Genomic DNA, 18007 nt, shown 5'->3' with positions numbered 1-18007 from the left:
ATATTAACTCTGTTTTTACAGTCTTAAAATTAGGTCTTTTTTAATTTCATATTTTTTAATTCTATTAGTATATGATATTAATGTTGATACATGAGGCACATACATAAAATCACAAAAGACGTGGCACAACTCTTAAAATATTTTCTGATTATATTTCATATAAGTATAGAGTTTAATAAAACGTTATATCGATTGAGAAATTTGAATTAAAAGAAAAACAGCATATTTATATTAAGTAATGCCGCATCCATAAATGCATTTATACAAAATTAGATGACTATAATACACAATACAAGTAAAATAGTAAATGCTAAAAAAAAAATTCGTACGAGACGATTTCATCTTATAATTATGGCAGTGTTTTGTCTGGTTTTACATACGAAAGTCATCAAATCTTTCGTTTACAATTCTCAGACTTCAGTCTTAAAATCGTTATCCTATTATAATTTTTAAAAACTATTTCCTTAAACTAATATTTTAAGTTTATATTAATTTTAATTAGCAAAAATACATATCTTAATAATAAATAAATGTCAGACCACATAAAATATATATACTACTCACTATAAATATTACCTACAATATGAATATTGGAGTTGAGTTATTATCATTAAAAAAAAAGTGGAAAATTTTAAATTTTTATGTTGTGCAATCTAATTATACAAAGAATAAAAATTTAAACATCAGTCTGTTTTTTGAATATAAACAAAAAATATCTTAAAAATATACAGAACTTATTAAAATGTAATAATCTTGAACTTGGCGCAATCTCAATTTTTACAAAACTTAAAAACTGTTGGTCTAACATTATTTTATACAACAATAACCACATGCTTTTAAAAAATCCTATTTTATAACTATACTTATAAATTATTTGAATCATGACGACACAATAATCTCACATCTTAAATTTGACCTTTCGAACTAATATTATTAATAATTAATATTAATAATATATTAATATTATTATTCGTCATTATAAATTTCACACTATTAATTATTACACGTTATAATTATAACGTAGTAATATATAGATAACGTGAAAATTTGTAACTATTAGTTATTAGTCACAAAATTTAAATTACATTTCTTATTCTATATGACATACAAAAAAAAACTACTAAATTTAATTTACTAGACAAAAAATATTTAAAAAAAAAACAGAAGAAAATAGAAAAAAAACTAAGAATATTGTCATTCATTGTGAATTATTCTTGAAATTCTAAATTTTTCTTTCACAGAAGAAAAATTCTTGGATCCCGCATGAAACGCGAGTTTCAATAATATTGTCTAAAGCCCCATAATGACACACAAATTATAACAATCATATTATAAATGATTGTTCTTTAAATTAACAAGGTTCTTCCGAAAAATACAAATGCTTTAATGATTGTGCTGCTGTAATTCGATTTTGTGGTTTAAAAGAGAGCATATTTTTAATAAGATCAAGTCCATGATCATTGATATTTGTTATTATTCTATCAAGAGGTTTAACATTTCTCTCAGGAAATGCAGTCCAACTGAGAGATACATTATCAGGCCATTCATTACGTTGAGGAGTACCAATTACTCTGTAAATATTACATTAATTTAATAGAAATTTTAACTGTTATAAGTTTTGGGAAGTATTTTCATAATTAACTATTTAATTAAATAAAAATTATATTTAAAAAATCTTTTTGATAAATTTACCGATTTGAGGAAAAATGATCACTTACTGAAAAATCCTATCGAGTTGATCGCCCTCGCTTGTTCCTGGAAATAGAGGACTTAATCTATTTATTTCCGCTAGAATACAACCAACAGACCAAATATCAACTGGTGTTGCGTATGGACATCCCAATAGAACTTCCGGTGCTCGATACCAAAGTGTCACCACCTATAAATAATAAATTTTAATTTAAAAATAATAAATATAATTCTATAAGATAATACATAAAAAAAAATAACTTACCACAGAAGTCAGTCTCATTTCAAAGTCGTAAGTCTTTGCAAGTCCAAAATCTGCAATTTTAATTCTACCCTCACTTGTCACGAGAAGATTTTGTGGTTTCAAATCTCTGTGAGTAATTCTGTGACTATGAAGAAAATCGACACCTTGTAAAATTTCTTTAGACATTCGTTTTATCGTACTAGGGGATATGCCAGTTGAAGCGCATGAAGATAAATATGAAGCAAGATCACGTTCGACATGTTCAAAAACCAACCACAATGTGAGACCACGATCAATTCTTTCAGTTCTCTCATCATCCAATGGTAATTGTAAATAATTTCCTTGGCATACGTCTAAAAGTCTCACCTAAAAATAAACCAGTGGGAGTTAATTGAAATTATTTTTCAAAAAGAATTTATTAAAAGAACTTACAATGTGTGGATGTTCAAATCGTTCCAATTGCTTGAGAGTAGCAATCTCACGAAGTGTCGATGTTGGCAAACCATCTTCTGTTAGAGGTACCCTAACTTTCTTAAGTGCCACAACTTGACCACTTGTTAAATCTTTGGCTTTATAAACAGTGCCATAAGCTCCATTTCCAATTAATGATAATTCTTGATAAAAAGCATGCTCTCCCATTAATGATGTCTGCTCTTGTTCACCAATTGGTCTTCCCATTTCGCTATTATGACTTCTTGATGATGATCCAATACCACTGTCACCAGATTCAATAATTTCTCTCGATGATCCTTCTAATGACGATATTTTTGTAAGATTATCATTTTGTTTTTTTGTTATTTCAATTGACTTTTTTTCAGTGGTGTAAAAATTTTCCTCAATTGATTTACATGTATTTTCTTTTTCAAAATTATTGCTTTGCTCTAATTTTCTTGATGTATGAAACAAAATGAATGATCCTTCAGCAGATGAATTTCCAGATTCATCAGAAGGTGATAATTTCTCACTTGTCTCTAAGCTTATATCAAGTGATTTTTCTCCAAGTTCTACACTATCTAATTCATCTGATTTCCTTGTTCTTTTTCGAGGTGTCGGCGATGAAAGATCCGTATTCAGCTCGGAGCTTGATCGTCGTAATCTTCCGGCCATTACAACATTTCGCCCTCGCCTGCAATATATGAAAAAAAAATTTAATTTTTTACGAATTAATTAAAAGTTGTTTTATGTTTAACTTATAATTGATTTAGAGCACTTTATCATAGAAATAAAATAAATAAAAAGATCGCAAATTTTTTTTTTGATAATTGTGTCATTTTTAAAAATATTTTTTTTTAGCCTCGTGTTGTCTGCTATTATGCCTGTTTCCCCTTACAAGTAGTACAAAGGATAAAGTAAAACCGTTATTCAGACAAGCCCCTGCAAAGTGAACACCTGTCCTTAGCATTTGTAGAAATTCTCTTTCTTTAAGATTAAATAAAAAAAAATCTCTAATTACATTTTACATAAAGTTGTTTTTTCTATTAAATCCATTGAATTTGTAAAGTACAAATATCTATTTGAATTTTCTAAACAATAAAAAATTGTATATTTTTTTTAAATTATTTTTTAACCAAGTTTTATTAAATATTATTGTAATTAATTGAGATAAATCTATTTTAAATAATTAAAAACAAATTTTAAAAATTTATTTTTAATTTAATAATAAACTTTTTTTTCATTATTAGAACTGGATAAAAATTATAAATACAGTAAAGCTACTTGTCAGCAGTTTTACGTGGCAATAGTTCCTAAAAATTGCCATTCCTCGTGTGTTTTTTTATCTTCTTTTCTTACGCTTATACACTCACACTGGTTCAACGTACGCTTATACTATAACTTTTAATATGCACATAATTATTGGTAAGTTCTTACCCATCGACTAGGTGTTGATCTTCAAGTAAAAATTGCCAAAAATCTTGCTTCAATTCCAAATTAAACTTCTTCACTAACACAAAAAAACTGGAAAATCAATTTACAAGCACTTAAATGAAATAATAAAGAAGGATAGCCGGCCGGCCGGTTTCTTTTTTTCATATATTTGTCGATGAACACGAAGGAACGAGTAGAGAAAAGAAAATTGAAAGTATATAATTCGTGATTATTTATTCACTTAGAGGGTTTAATATCTGTTACCATCTTTGAGAAATCATAATGATAAGACTAATTAAATGGCTTCAAGATGGGCAGGAAATGAGTATATATTAAATACCACAAAAATTAAAATTTTTTTCTTGTCTGACGCGCACACACAGTTCTACTAAAACCATGAATGGAATGTTAACTCCCTCCAGAATACACAATCTAACGTGTGTGGTTGCCACTCCCTCCGAGCCCTTCTTTGCCCTTTCTCTATTTTATTTTCCTTCTCTGAATTCGGAAGAACTGGTTGCTGCTTGTTAGGTTTGCTCTTTATTTTTTTTAAAGAAACTCTAGCCTTCAAGTAAATTTTGGTATTTCTTCTCAGAATCCAAATAGACAGTTCTCTTCTCTAATTTTTCATTCTTGATAGAATATAACAATATTCATTTTTACATATATATATATACTATTTATCGTTATACAAAAACAATAACAAAATTTTTATTTCTTTATTTAAAAAACTTCTTCCCGACTATACTTTATTATTTTGATATTTATAAGGAAAAATATAATAACCTATAAATTCGTCTAAACTCTAAATTTGTTATTTATTTTAAACCTTAAGAATCTAATACTAAATAAATTTGTTTTATTACAATCAAATAAAACAATTATCAAAATTTTAAGGTACAGTCACAGCTCTACCTTTAATTTTCAAGCACTTCTTTACTGATCAGAGCTGGGAAACTAGAAACGTAAGTATACGAAATAGAACGTCCGAAATATGAAACTTTGCGTGATGACGTCACCACTTTATTATGAAAGCGCCTTAATGATTACTTACGTGAGGGCGCTACTTATACAGAGGGAAAATTTAAAAATATTAAAAATACAAATTAATTTATTAAAATACTAATAATTCTACAAATTTTACATATTCTTAATATTTTAATATTAAAAAAATGTTATTTGATCTTTTTTCATTACGAATTTAAGTTCATAAACAAAAATAAAACGAAGTGTAAATAATTCAAAAGAAGCGTATCGCCGCCATATATATAGGTGTTTTATTTGATGAACTAGAACTCATTTTTTGTTGTTGTTGTTGTATAAAATCTATAAAATGTTGTAAATCTATGGTCATTGTAAAGGAAATGGCAATAGAAGGTTACGGGGATTTCAATTTTATCATTAACTTGTTATGTTGAAATCAATTTGAAAACCAATATTTTTGTGAAGAAATTATAAATATTAATATTGAAAAAAAATTGCTGTGCTATATAATATTAAAAAAAATGACAACAATTTGTTTATAACAATAAAAAAATTTGTGTCATGAACGAGAGGTTAACTTCCAAATAATATTGTATACTCCAAATGACTGATCAGAATTTTTCTATCAGTGATAGTTCCATTGTGTGTGTCAGCTGATGAGTTTGATAATATTTTTTCAAGTGTAACAACAGCAAATTCCCCCCAACATTTTAACCATTTTTTCGATTAGCTGGCAATTTATTTGTCATGGCTGATAATTTATTAGGGGAACTCAGTAGTGATCAAACTGAAAAAGTCCTCCAATTTCAGGTAAAAATGAATTTTTCCTCTTAATTAGAAGTGACGCGTAAATTATGAATATGTTTAAATATATTTTTTTTTTTGAAATAGGATTTAACGGGTATTGAAGATCTTTCCGTGTGTCGAGATGTCTTGCAACGTCATAACTGGAACTTGGAAGTGGCAGTTCAGGTTTGATATAAATATGAAACAAAAAGATTTGTTTTTTTTTTTCCTTTTTGGAACTTTCTTTAAATTATGCGAATTTTGTTATAAAAATCGCTTTGTTTAAAAAATTTATTAAAATAATTGCTCCGTGAGGAAGCAATATTTTTTTTTAGATTTAATTAGAAGTAAATTTTATTTTTTTGGAAAAAACAGGAACAGCTTAATTTGTACGAAGGTAGACCGTCAATGTACGCACAAGATTCACGATCGCGACCTCCCGCTGTCGTTGATGACACAACAACAAGAATATATTTCAGCTCCTCAGGAAGTTCGTCTGGTGGTGGCGGATTTATTTCATATGTTTTTTCCATGTGTTATAATTTAGTAACCAGTATTTTACAATTAGTATTCGCCATATTCAGGACAAATGTCAGACCTGGTAAAAATTCTCAGTGATAATTTTCTTTTTAATTTTTGTAATTTTTAATTTTTTTATTGTAATTTTTAATATTAATTTTCAGTATCGTCAGATCCAGTAGAAGACGTAATGAAATTCATCAGATTTTATGATGAACATTATGGTAGAAATCATCCTGTTTTTTATCAAGGCTCTTATAGTCAAGCACTTTCCGACGCTAAACAAGAACTGAGATTTTTACTTGTTTATTTACATAAAGATGATACACAAGAAGTTGAACAATGGTGCAGGTATTTCGTAACTCTTTTTTTTTAATCTAAATTTATTTTTCAATTTTTGTTTTAATTTTTGATTCAATTTTTGATTGTTATTTCAGAAGTACCTTGGGTGATGCCGATCTAATTCGATGTGTAAATATGCATACACTTTTTTGGGCGTGCAATGTACAATCAGGTGAAGGTTACAAAGTTGCAGAAGCTCTTAAATCTGGTACTTATCCTTTCCTTGCTCTGATTGTACTCAAGGATAATCGAATGTCCATTGTTGGACGGTAAGAATTTTCATTTATATTTTTATAGTTATTAAATCTGTATTAAATCATTTTAATATATTCGAGGAAAAAAGTTCTCTTGTTATTTTTTAAATAAAATTTTCCTAATTAGAATGGAGGGCACACCGTCACCGGAGGAATTGAATGAACGCCTACAAACTCTCATAGATAACAACGATATTAATTTAATTCAAGCCCGTCAAGAGCGGTAAGTAGTAATATAAAAAAATGTATCTATGAATGTGTTTTTAATTTTTTAAAATTATTCCAGAGCCGAAAGATCGGCAGCACAATCGCTACGTCAACAACAGGATCAGGCCTATGAGGAATCATTGCGCGCTGATCAGGAGAAGGATCGAAAACGCGAGGAAGAACGTCGTGCACGCGAAGAGGCGGAAGCAAGAGAACGAGAAAAATTAGACGCACAGGAAATGGAAATTCAACGTATTCGTAAAGAAAAAGAAATGACAACCGGAAAAATTCCATTCGAACCAGAACCATCAAATCCAAATGCTTGTCATCTACAAATTAAACTCGGCGAAAGAACAATGAAAAGACGATTTCTTCTCACAGACACAATTGAAGTACTTTCTTTTATTTCTTTAATCAATTTTTAATTAAATATTTCCTCTAATATTAAAATTGAATTTTTGCAAAAACTTTTTTAGGACGTCTATCATTGGATATTTAGTCAACCTGATTCACCGACATGTTTCGAAATAACGACAAGCTATCCTAGAAGAATTCTCTATCCAACAGTTGAAATTGTAACATTATTTGAAGCTGGACTTACTCACAGAGAGGTTCTACATGTGAACGATTTAGATGACTAACCTTACATGATAAACACAATAATTGCGAAATTTTAAACGTCAAGAGATAAATAATATATATATATATATATATATAAAAACATATATATTTGATACATTCTTGTATTTTACTCGAATATATTGTCTGACGAATCAGCAATGTGTGCAAAAAAAAAAGAAAACTCATCAAATACGATGTAAAAAATACAAAACAGAAAAAAACATCTTTATAATATGCAAAATTTTCCCAATTTTACTCAGAAAGTAAAAACATTTTTTTCGAATAATCTTTTTGCGAAATTACAATTAAATTCGAAAATTTGTGAAACGACCAAGTTCTTTCTTTTTGTTTTTGATAATTTTTTTCAAGAAAAAAAAAAGTTAAGTGGGACAATTCTGGGACATAATGCAAAATACAAAGGCTAATATTAATTAATTTATATAAATATATAATATATTGTAAGTAAACATTTTGCTAACTAAACATTTGAAAAATAAAAATTTAAATGTAGTAAAATTTGCTTTTTTTTAATATATATAATTTAAAAAATGATTAGTTAGCATTTAATAATAATTATAAATATTAAATTTAATTTAAGTGCATTTTGCGAATTTTTTCAGAATGTTTTTTTCCCCGACGATTATTAAAAAAATTTGTAGATTTTCATATATAATTTATATATAACAAATGAAAACGCACATTTATGTTCGATTCAATGAAAAAAAGTAAATTGTATCCAATAGGTTTTTTTTAACTACGACTTTTGATTATTTAGTGTCTCGGAGTTCAATTACGGCGTGCATACACTTTTATAATTATTTGGTGTTTTTGTCAAACAAAAAAAAAAGAAAAAAAATGTATCTTTGTACATACAAGAGCACAGAACACTTTGCACTAAATATCCTGTAGATTAAAGCACTCCGACGATTTACGACTTATATTATAATAAAATGAACGGTACGATCGTATCTCTAGTCCTTTAAGAGTCGATATATGTAAAGGATTTGCAAATCATCAATGAAAAGTTCCATCAATTAAATAGTGTTTGAAAAGTTTGCGAAAATTAAAAAATTCCCTCAGAAATTTTTATTTAAACAACGAGTAGATGTTTAACTTTTTAAAAGCAATAAAAAAGAAACAATAATAATGAAATATTTATTAATTAAATCAAATAATAAATTAATAATATCTTGAATTTTTTTTACTTTAGTAAAATTAAATTTTCAGAAAATTAAACTATTAGTTTGAAATTTATTAAAATTTTTAAATAAATTTGACTTCATTGAAATAAAATAGGAATTTTTTTTTAATGATGGAATTTTTCATTGAAAATTTAAGAAATTTAATTTCAATGTCAAATAATTCCTTTTCTTTTTTTAGGGAGTACAATATTCTCCTTTAAGAATTTTGTATTAAGGACTTTGTAAATTGACGATATATATTTGAGAGGATCATTTGAAAAATCGTGAAATAAAAACTGTTCTTTATTTAATTTGAAAAAAAAATGTTAAAATTATTTGGGAAAACAAGAGATAACCGAAAGAAACGACATGATTTTGTTTTAATCTGTTAGCCATTTTCATTTTTACGTGAAGCTCCGACACATCGCTTTTAATTTACAAAAAAAAAAATAAACATGTTTTTCTATTTAATTGCATTTGCGGCTGCTTTACTTACAATTTTTGGACTCACAAGTTCGCGAAATTCGTGAGTTTTTACAGTTAATTTAAAAACAAAATTAGTTTCACATATTCATATTTTAATTATTTAATTTGGAAAAAATTTACTTTTTTGACATTAATGGAAAAAGAATTCTAAATACTTGAGAATTAAAAAAATTTTTAATATTTTTAAACAGAAATTCAATTTAAAAAACAAAAAATTATTTTTGTCTTTCAAAATTATATAACATTTTTTTTTTTTCAATACAATATTTTATTATTTCTAAAGGCTTCGCAACTTTTCAAGCAGAGGATTTAATCAATTATTACAACAGACATTTGGGGCATTTTCATCTCGCGATGAATTTTCTGTTAATCAAGTCTTAGACGAAATAGGAGGAGGTGAAGAGCTATTAATGAAAGCGGATACTGTAATTGCGGAAAGAACAACAGAAATTATTCAAAATATTGAGAAATCATTGGAGGAAAAATCTTTAGCGCAAACAGAATCCAATGAAAGTTTTACTTTCGATTATAAAACAAGAAGACATGATTTTTCGAGAGGTAATTTTAATTACACAAATTAAATTTAATAATATCGTTATGCGATAATTAATTATTCATATAATTATTTCATTAATTTTGATTCGATTATATTTTTATTGTTATCAGTTGCTGAGGATAGATCGTCATCTTCTGAAAGAGAAAGAAACAATATTCATGTTCCTCAAGATATGTGGAATATTTTAAAGAAAACATCAGTTCCTGCATCAGAGAGAAGAAATGCTGAGACTTTATTTGAAGCACTTCTTCAAGAAACAGCTAGAGAATGTCGAAGATTAAGAGGAAATGATAATGTTGATAATGCAACTTTTAATAACAATAAAACACAAATGTGAGTATTTTCTCCCTAAAATCTTAATTATAATTTTTATATTTTAATTTATTATAAGAATTGTTATTTTAAATTTTTGTAACATTTATAATAGAATCGGTGAAGCTACATTCGAAAAAATGATGGAAGAACAAACTCTAAATGATGTTCAAGACTAAAAAGATCATCTTTGAATTGAATAGTTTGATTTTTCGAAAATAAATCATTATAATGAAAATATAAAAATAAAGATAATAAGAATAAATAAGAGAATAAGTTATTACAATACCTTTAGCTGATAGGAACCTTATTTTCCATTTAAACTTTGAAGATTCACATGAATAGTTTTTACTTATTAATGTTATTTAGTTAACAACGTATAATTATTCAAAATCATTTCTAACGGGAATATTTATTTATACACTACTATTATTTAATTACGTTTAACATTATAATTATTTTAAAGAAGAATAACACTTGTTTTGTTTACATTTTCTGTTATTTCGGCGCTGAAAATCCTTTGGGTGCCTTCATACCTACAACTAATAGTTGGCAATTTTTCCATTGTATCCAATTGTTGATTGGGTGACTGAATCATTGACTATTAAAATAACCAATTACGTATCAGAAACAACAGAAATATTATCCGTCTGCTAAGCTTGGTATGTAAGCACCATGTCAACTCTTTTACTTATGTGAATAACCTATTCAATTTTATTTTATATATTTTAAGTTCTTTGTTTTAAAATGTTACGAAAATTGAAATTCATTTTCTCATTAACATTCCTCAATAGAAAATTTATTTTTTAATTATTATTATAATCTTAGAAGGCGGAAGGTTCACGCCGTTCGCGGCTTCGTGCGGTTATTTATAGGTTATGTTTTACAGGATTTGAGTTCAGGCCGTGTAGAAGACGTAAACAAATGTTATGATTAAAAAAACACGGTTATTTTATAAATAAACATAATGGTTGTGTGTAAATATTTTCAACAAGGAAGCTGTCGCTTTGGACAGTATTGCAGATACGAGCATATTAATAATTATGGTATGTACTTGGAAACTGAAAACTATAAAAATTGGATGATTGACCTCTTATAATTTTTAATTACGTGCATTGTTGTAATTAAAAATAAATTACTTTTATTCTTAATATTCTCGTAGGTTCAAATGCAAATAGATCGAAGGCCTATGATGGAAAGAATATTACGTGAGTATTTAATTTATTGTAAATTTCTTTTGTATTTTACTTTCCTTTATTTACATTCAATTTATTTGTGAAATCAGTCTTCTTGTGGCCGAAGATATTCTTGCTGCAGAAAGAGGTGGACAATGGTTATTGTCATGTTTTGGACCATTCAAGGAACAACCATGTATTCCGGGAATGTCAGATCTTTCTCCAGAGGAAGTGCGTTGGGAAATGTATCAAGCAAAAGAAAAGGGCACTGTCGAGCAAGTTGTAAGATAATTTCGTTTAAAACATCTACTTTATTTTTAAATTATTTATTAATTAATTATTAATTTAAAAAATCATTGATTTTCTTTTCTGTGATAAATTGTTTTCGACGTTTAGAAATAAATCCAATAAGAAAGAATTTTCCCGCTAATAATTTTAGTTTGATAAATATTTGTAAATTTATAGAAAATACAATTTCAACAACTCTGTCAAGAAATGAAGGCGAAACGAGATGCGCTTAAAAATCCAACACCACAACTAGTAACAATGTTGGTGAGTGATTTAGTTGAAAAGAAAAATTCAATTTTGTTTTTAATTTTGAGAAACTTTTTTTTTTTAATTTGATTTTACAGGAAAATCTTCAGAAAAGCAATCAAGAAACTGGATTTGGTTCAACGCCGTCAAAATCAAATTTTTCGTTTGCAACACCACAATTGGGAAATACGACTTCAAATTCTAATGTTTTTGGAGGAAAATCATTTGGTACTTCCGGTAATCCTTTTGGTGGTAATTTCAGTTCAACTGGTGGCAATTCAATATTCGGCGGATCAACAACGACAAATTCACAATCTGTATTTGGATCAAAACCGGCATTTGGCAGTAATTCAGTATTTGGAGCGACTCCAAGTAGTACAACATCAATATTTGGTGGATCAACGACACCATCGTTTGCAGCACAAACAACACAATCATTTGGTACTTCGCAAAATTCTTCAGTTTTTGGAGGAGGTGCCACCAGTGCTGGTGGTGCAGTTTTTGGTCAGGCTTCAGCATTTGGAACATCGCAAAATAATTCCTTTCTTCGACCGTCAACAGTTTCAACAACGTCAGTGTTTGGAAACAATGCAACAAATACATTTGGCGGTTCAGCGCCACCAAGTTTTGGTAATGCCGGCACTGCTTTTGGAAATTCAGGAAATAATTTTGGAACAACATCGTCGGCAGCGCCTGCTTTTGGATCGACAACGACAACATCAACTTTTGGTGGTGCTCCTGTTTTTGGTGGGACAAGTGCATTTGGTGCCCCACAATCGGGATCTATATTTGGTGGTCAATCTTTTGTAAATACACCGGCGACGACAAATAGTTTATTTGTTGGTTCTACGACGAATACTTTTAATTCAACGGGGACGAATATTTTTGGCGGTGGATCACAAGCGACAGCATTTGGTGGTAATTCTTTTGGTCAACCTACTGCCGTTAGTGGTGCACCTTTTGGTCAAACAACAATGGCCGTTAGCTCGTCATTTGGACAGGTGGCAAACGCTGAAATACCATTTGGACAGACAACAACTGCCGGTGGTACAAATTTTGGACAAACGACTGCTTCTTCAGGTACACCATTTGGACAGACGGGAGGCGCTGCTTTTGGTCAAACGACACCTTTTGCTTCGACCAGTGGACCATTTTCAACAGCCACCACTGCTCCTTTCTCGCAAACAACACCATTTGGACAAACAGTCACTGCTACCGATAGTTCATCATCGGGATTTGGAATTCCAGTCACTGCACCGCCTCCATTTGGAGCGCAGATTAATTTTGGAAATGCATCGTTTTCAAATGCAAATACAACAACATTGACAACAGTTACGTCAAATCCATTTACAAGTGTCACAAGTGTGACTAGTTCTCCATTTGGTAATACACAACAAAACACCTATGCCGATGGTCCATTTACAAAATCCATTGGCGGTGTTTTTTCAATTGCGCCAATTTTTGATGAACTCACATATTCAGCAGAGGGAATATTGACCGACGATCAAAAGAATTGTTATTTACAAGAGAAATTCACATTAGGCAAAATACCACTTCAAGTACCAACTAAAGAACTCAGTTGAAGTATATTTGAAAGAAATTTAACGAATAATTGGATAATACAAAAAAAGGAAAAAACGTTTGTTTAAACGATTTTTTTTTAAATTTACGTTTACAAACGTTTGTTTTTTCAATTTTCTAAAATATGAAAAAAAATTAATTTTTTTTATCATCCAGCATTAGTTGTTAAATAATTCAACAAAAATAGTGATATTTGCCTCGTAAAATAATATTTGTACAGTTAGTTATGATTTTTGTCACTTCTTTTTTTTCGAAATTTAGTTTAAATTATTTGGAAAAAAAAATATTAAGCTTATTTAATGAATATTTATATATATATTCATCATTCATAAATTTCTTTGATTTAAATGTAAATAGTTTCTTTTGTTAGAGAAAATAAAAAAATTTTTATTGAATAAAATAATTTTTTCTTTTACTATTTCTACAAAGTTATATTTTTTCTAATTTTTGCAATATTATATTTAATTAAGATTAATTAAGAAACAAATTATTATGGATACAAACAAGTTTATTTGTTTTCTGTTTTACAGTGAAACCGTGTAAAAAAAAAAACGAAAAATCTTATTCAATTCGTATAGATTCGTATTTTATATTTAACAATTTAATTGTATTTTGTGGCAGAAAGAAACTAGGTAAATTAAATTGATATTGAAAATAATAATTTTTATAAAAATATATATATATATTAATTTCGATAAGTATTTATGGATTTTTTTTAGGTTTCACGTGATTTTTTGCTTTGCTCTTTTGTCTGGAACAATGAGCATGACTGTGGGCACGTAAGTCATTAAAGACTCGATTTCCCAATTTTACGTCAAATCCTCCTGTGTCTCCAGTTTCAATTCCTGGCGGAAATTCAAGTACACGACATGCATTCATTCTCGATGACATAAGAATATCATGTTTCGTCACAATTTGTGATTTTTCCTCGTCGTTAATAATCTTCTTGTAACCACAACGTTGCAGAGAAGCGTATTCTTTCTCTATTTCCTGAAAATACATTTTTTCTTTTGATTTTAAAAATCAGAAATATTTCCAATGTTTTTAAAACAATTCGTCTTTTTTAATTTTAAATATTAAAAAAAGACAATTTTTTTCAAAACTACCAGCATTAATATTTATGTAAGAAACGAATCTAATTTTTTTAGGAAATAAATTAAAATTAAAAAATAGGAAATTCAATTGCTCACAACAAAATGATCGATATCTCTGTTTTCATCAACGGCAGGTTTTGTAACTTCGGGCTCAATAGGTCCTACACGATAGTTTGAGTATAAAATATTTACTGTAAAAAAAATATTTAAATTGATTTAAATTTATTTATTTGAAAAATTTTACGTCTCATTAAAAATAAACATTGTATAAATACAAACCTTTTGAATTACGATTGACTTTATTTTCAGTTCGTTTCAATTCTAAATCGTGCTCAGAATTATATTGAGCTTGCAACATATGTGCAATAACTTCATCACTATCTGTTCCATCGATTTCGAATAAATCCAATTTTTCTTTTACATCATTATTATCTTCTATTGTTTCCACGAATTTTTCAATTTCCCTGAAATTTATTCATATATGAGCTATTTTTTATTTTAAGAAAATAACATCTTTTTCTTTTAATGAAGCTTATTTATAATAATAATAATATATAATTCGTTACAATTAGGAAATATTTTATAATTAAAAAAAAACTTACTTTTCTTGTAAACTTTTGGCCAATTCCTCAGAAGTTATTTCATCGAAACTAATCGGACCTTCTACTGGCTGGATTTTTAACCACGGGGAAGACATTGTGTATCTAAAAAGAAAATAAAAACCTTATTTTTATCCCTTAGTTTTATATTTATTAAATGGATTAAATATAGAAAAGAAAAATTACACTATATTGTGTCACAAAAAGAGAGGTTATGTTCAATATTTTTAAAGTAATATTCTTTAAAAATATTTGTTTATTACTCCCTTGTGCAATAAAATATTAAAATTGTATGACCTTTGTTTGTAATTAATTTCAAAAATAAAGATTTATCATTAAAAAACGTGTCAAAATGCGAATACATAACAAATATGAAAATAACAATAAATCTTCTTTTACTTACATGATTAATAATTCTATATAGTTATGATAATAATAAATAAACTCTATTTTTTACTATAACAATGGTTTAATAAATTAATTAAAAATAACAATTAAAATCAATAATAAATATGTGCGACCTTCACTACACGAACTACAAAGAGAAGAATACCTTTCCCCTTCCCTTTCTCTCTCTATTTTCTCATTGGTCGCATATTCTGCTTTTCTTCCATTTTTTCCAAATTCTATTGGTTGAATTTTACATGAAAAGTCCATTTTCATTTTTTATAAAATGTTCTTTAATTTATAAAAAAAAAACTTACATATTTATAATGCGATACAATGTTATTTATACAATTATTATATAAATACAATTACTTACAATAAAAAAATATTAACAAATATTGTTAATAATAATTTAAAATTAATTTTCTCATTTCATTTGTTACTTTTTTTTGTAAATAATAAACATTGCATATATTGTAAATTACAAATAAATTCTCTATATGAATAGGTTTAATCTTATTGATGCAATAATTTTGTTACATAATTAAATTTCTATTTCGCCGAGATAAATTTGTTTGTCACTGGATCCTGAGCAAACTGAAAATAAAATATTCACGATATTAATTGTTAATATAATAATAATAATTAGCTAACTAATTTTTAAAAATTAAATATAAATAATTTTAAAATACCTATTGGTTCTTTGGGATGGAAATCAATATCATTCACTGATCCATTATGACCTGGGAGTTTATAAAGAATTCTACGACTCGTTGTATCCCAAATATACTGAAATCTGTCCGAGGAACCAGATGAAACTTTACTTCCATCCGGAGACCAGGCACATCTTAATAAATTCTACGAAAGAAAATTAAATTCACTATAAAAAAACTTGTAAATTTTGTATACTACAATAAATTATTTTTATATTAATTATTTATAATTTAATGTTAATTTATATATTAATATTAATTAAGAATAATAATAAATAAAAACTGTTACCTTTTCGAAATTATGTTGATGACCACTGAGAATTTTAACACATCGTTCATAAGGTGCAAAAGGCCTAACATCCCAAATTCTAAGTGAATTGTCCATGGAATTCGATAAAATATAAGAGCCATCGGGACTTAGACTGAGTCCTGTTATTGTATCCGTGTGACCTTTCATTTTATAAAGAACTGCATTCTTCCTTAAATCCCAAACTTTAATGTCATTATCAATTCCACCGCTAATAACTTGTTCGGCTGTATCATTAAAAGTCACCGCCGTCACTTGATAAGTGTTATTTAATGTAAAACATTGTCCTCTTTTTCGTGGATCCCAAATTCTTATTGTACTATCATCACTGCCAGAACATAATTGAGTGAGTCCTCGACGAGCACCTGAAACTGAATTCACAAATGATGTGTGTCCCTTGAGCTTTTTTATTCTCGTTCCTAGAGCAAAATCCCATAATCCTAATGTCATGTCTGTACTCGCTGTATACAAATGGCTACCATCGGGACTAAAATGAATTTCCATTACAGCACCACTGTGTCCCGACATTGCCGATACATTTTCACAATCACCATAGACATTCCAGATATCTGAAAGAATTAATTTTTTCAATTTTCGGAATTAGAAGAATGATAAAAGTGAAAAAACAGATAATTAAAATAAGAAAAAAGACAAGACAAAAATTGCAGTACCTTTTTCTTGAAAATAGGAGAAAAGATGAATGATTTACAGAAAATAAGTGACAAAACTAATAGTTAAATCCAATTAACGTGAAAAATACCTAATTTACATGTATTAACATTTTGATTAATAATGAAAACAAAAAAAAATCAGTTGAAAAAATGGAAAAGAAAGTGAAATAAATGTTTCTACTCACAAATTTGTCGATCAAATCCTGTCGAAGCAAGATATTGTCCTTCAGGATGAAATTCAAGAGAAAAAACATCACCCTGATGACCCTCAAGGATCATAATTGGTGCAGTTAAACTTGATGTTCTAGGTGGGCCCTAAAATATTAATTAATTCTTAAGTTCGTTAATAACAAATACAACATAACCTATAACTTTTGCAAATTAGTACTATGCGATTAAAGTATGAGAAAAATTACAATTATTCCCATGTCATGTAAATTTAAATATATCAATAATTGAAAATAACATTAACATTAACTATTTTTCAAATTATTTAAAGAGTTAATCAAGATAAATGAAACAAATTAGAGGTTATAAACATACACTTTGAATAACCGCTTTTTCCCTGCTGCTAAAAACAACTTCAGTCTTTGTTTTCTTCGATGCTGGCACCAGGGCGAGAATATCATCTCCTTTCCTCTTATCTAATAATGACATTTTGATGATTTACAAAATTATTATTATAAATTTATTAACAACAAAACAAAAAAACACTCCCAACGTTTGCTTTTTCTGGTCAACTTTAAAGCCCAACGCACAATAGTTTCGCGAAAGTAGTAAGAACAGATTTGACCAATCAGATGATTGGATTTTTTAAAAACTGTTTCTAATTGGTCAATTCTACACCAAGTATTATAAGTTACTCAACCCTGTCGATTGGCAGCAGCGACGCGACTACT

At 27.9% G+C, this 18007-nt stretch overlaps 6 protein-coding genes across 7 annotated transcripts; 3 read left to right on the top strand and 3 right to left on the bottom strand.

Moving 5' to 3' along the window:
• Nucleotides 1-103: 103 nt before the first annotated feature.
• Nucleotides 104-10477, bottom strand: LOC127279148 (cyclin-dependent kinase 4-like). 2 transcript variants are annotated; one of them, XM_051301326.1, is made up of 5 exons: nt 10337-10477; nt 2366-3059; nt 1955-2299; nt 1719-1879; nt 104-1571 (listed from the first exon to the last, which is right to left on the bottom strand). In XM_051301326.1, the coding sequence occupies exons 2-5, from the start codon at nt 3038-3040 to the stop codon at nt 1352-1354; spliced, it is 1401 nt and encodes a 466-aa protein (XP_051157283.1). In that variant the 5' UTR covers nt 3041-3059; nt 10337-10477; the 3' UTR covers nt 104-1351. The 2 variants fall into 2 exon arrangements, with proteins under 2 accessions (XP_051157283.1, XP_051157282.1); XM_051301325.1 differs by lacking the exon at nt 10337-10477 and adding an exon at nt 3803-4632.
• LOC127279149 (FAS-associated factor 2) lies at nt 5139-7596 on the top strand. The gene is made up of 8 exons (XM_051301327.1): nt 5139-5593; nt 5675-5755; nt 5945-6170; nt 6253-6439; nt 6526-6699; nt 6812-6907; nt 6971-7283; nt 7368-7596. Exons 1-8 carry the CDS (start codon nt 5531-5533, stop codon nt 7530-7532), a joined length of 1305 nt encoding a protein of 434 aa, XP_051157284.1. The 5' UTR covers nt 5139-5530; the 3' UTR covers nt 7533-7596.
• LOC127279154 (uncharacterized) lies at nt 7738-10309 on the top strand. The gene is made up of 4 exons (XM_051301335.1): nt 7738-9219; nt 9463-9737; nt 9846-10068; nt 10163-10309. Exons 1-4 carry the CDS (start codon nt 9149-9151, stop codon nt 10224-10226), a joined length of 633 nt encoding a protein of 210 aa, XP_051157292.1. The 5' UTR covers nt 7738-9148; the 3' UTR covers nt 10227-10309.
• A 216-nt stretch (nt 10478-10693) lies between the features above and the next one.
• On the top strand, nt 10694-13757 carry LOC127279146 (uncharacterized). The gene is made up of 5 exons (XM_051301317.1): nt 10694-11093; nt 11210-11255; nt 11333-11504; nt 11688-11774; nt 11855-13757. Exons 1-5 carry the CDS (start codon nt 11015-11017, stop codon nt 13337-13339), a joined length of 1869 nt encoding a protein of 622 aa, XP_051157274.1. The 5' UTR covers nt 10694-11014; the 3' UTR covers nt 13340-13757.
• Nucleotides 13758-13959: 202 nt separating this feature from the next.
• On the bottom strand, nt 13960-15589 carry LOC127279153 (serine/threonine-protein kinase RIO3-like). Its single transcript, XM_051301334.1, has 5 exons — nt 15434-15589; nt 15034-15135; nt 14711-14895; nt 14528-14622; nt 13960-14327 (listed from the first exon to the last, which is right to left on the bottom strand). The coding sequence occupies exons 2-5, from the start codon at nt 15126-15128 to the stop codon at nt 14040-14042; spliced, it is 663 nt and encodes a 220-aa protein (XP_051157291.1). The 5' UTR covers nt 15129-15135; nt 15434-15589; the 3' UTR covers nt 13960-14039.
• Nucleotides 15590-15686: 97 nt separating this feature from the next.
• Nucleotides 15687-17872, bottom strand: LOC127279151 (U5 small nuclear ribonucleoprotein 40 kDa protein). The gene is made up of 5 exons (XM_051301328.1): nt 17652-17872; nt 17294-17423; nt 16420-17006; nt 16110-16275; nt 15687-16014 (listed from the first exon to the last, which is right to left on the bottom strand). Exons 1-5 carry the CDS (start codon nt 17763-17765, stop codon nt 15962-15964), a joined length of 1050 nt encoding a protein of 349 aa, XP_051157285.1. The 5' UTR covers nt 17766-17872; the 3' UTR covers nt 15687-15961.
• Nucleotides 17873-18007: the final 135 nt, after the last annotated feature.

This window comes from Leptopilina boulardi, unplaced genomic scaffold (assembly GCF_019393585.1).
Source record: "Leptopilina boulardi isolate dan_hultmark-lab unplaced genomic scaffold, ZJU_Lbou_2.1 LbouV2_214, whole genome shotgun sequence".
Lineage (NCBI taxonomy): Eukaryota > Metazoa > Arthropoda > Insecta > Hymenoptera > Figitidae > Leptopilina > Leptopilina boulardi.
This window is presented reverse-complemented; position numbering and strand designations above follow the sequence as displayed.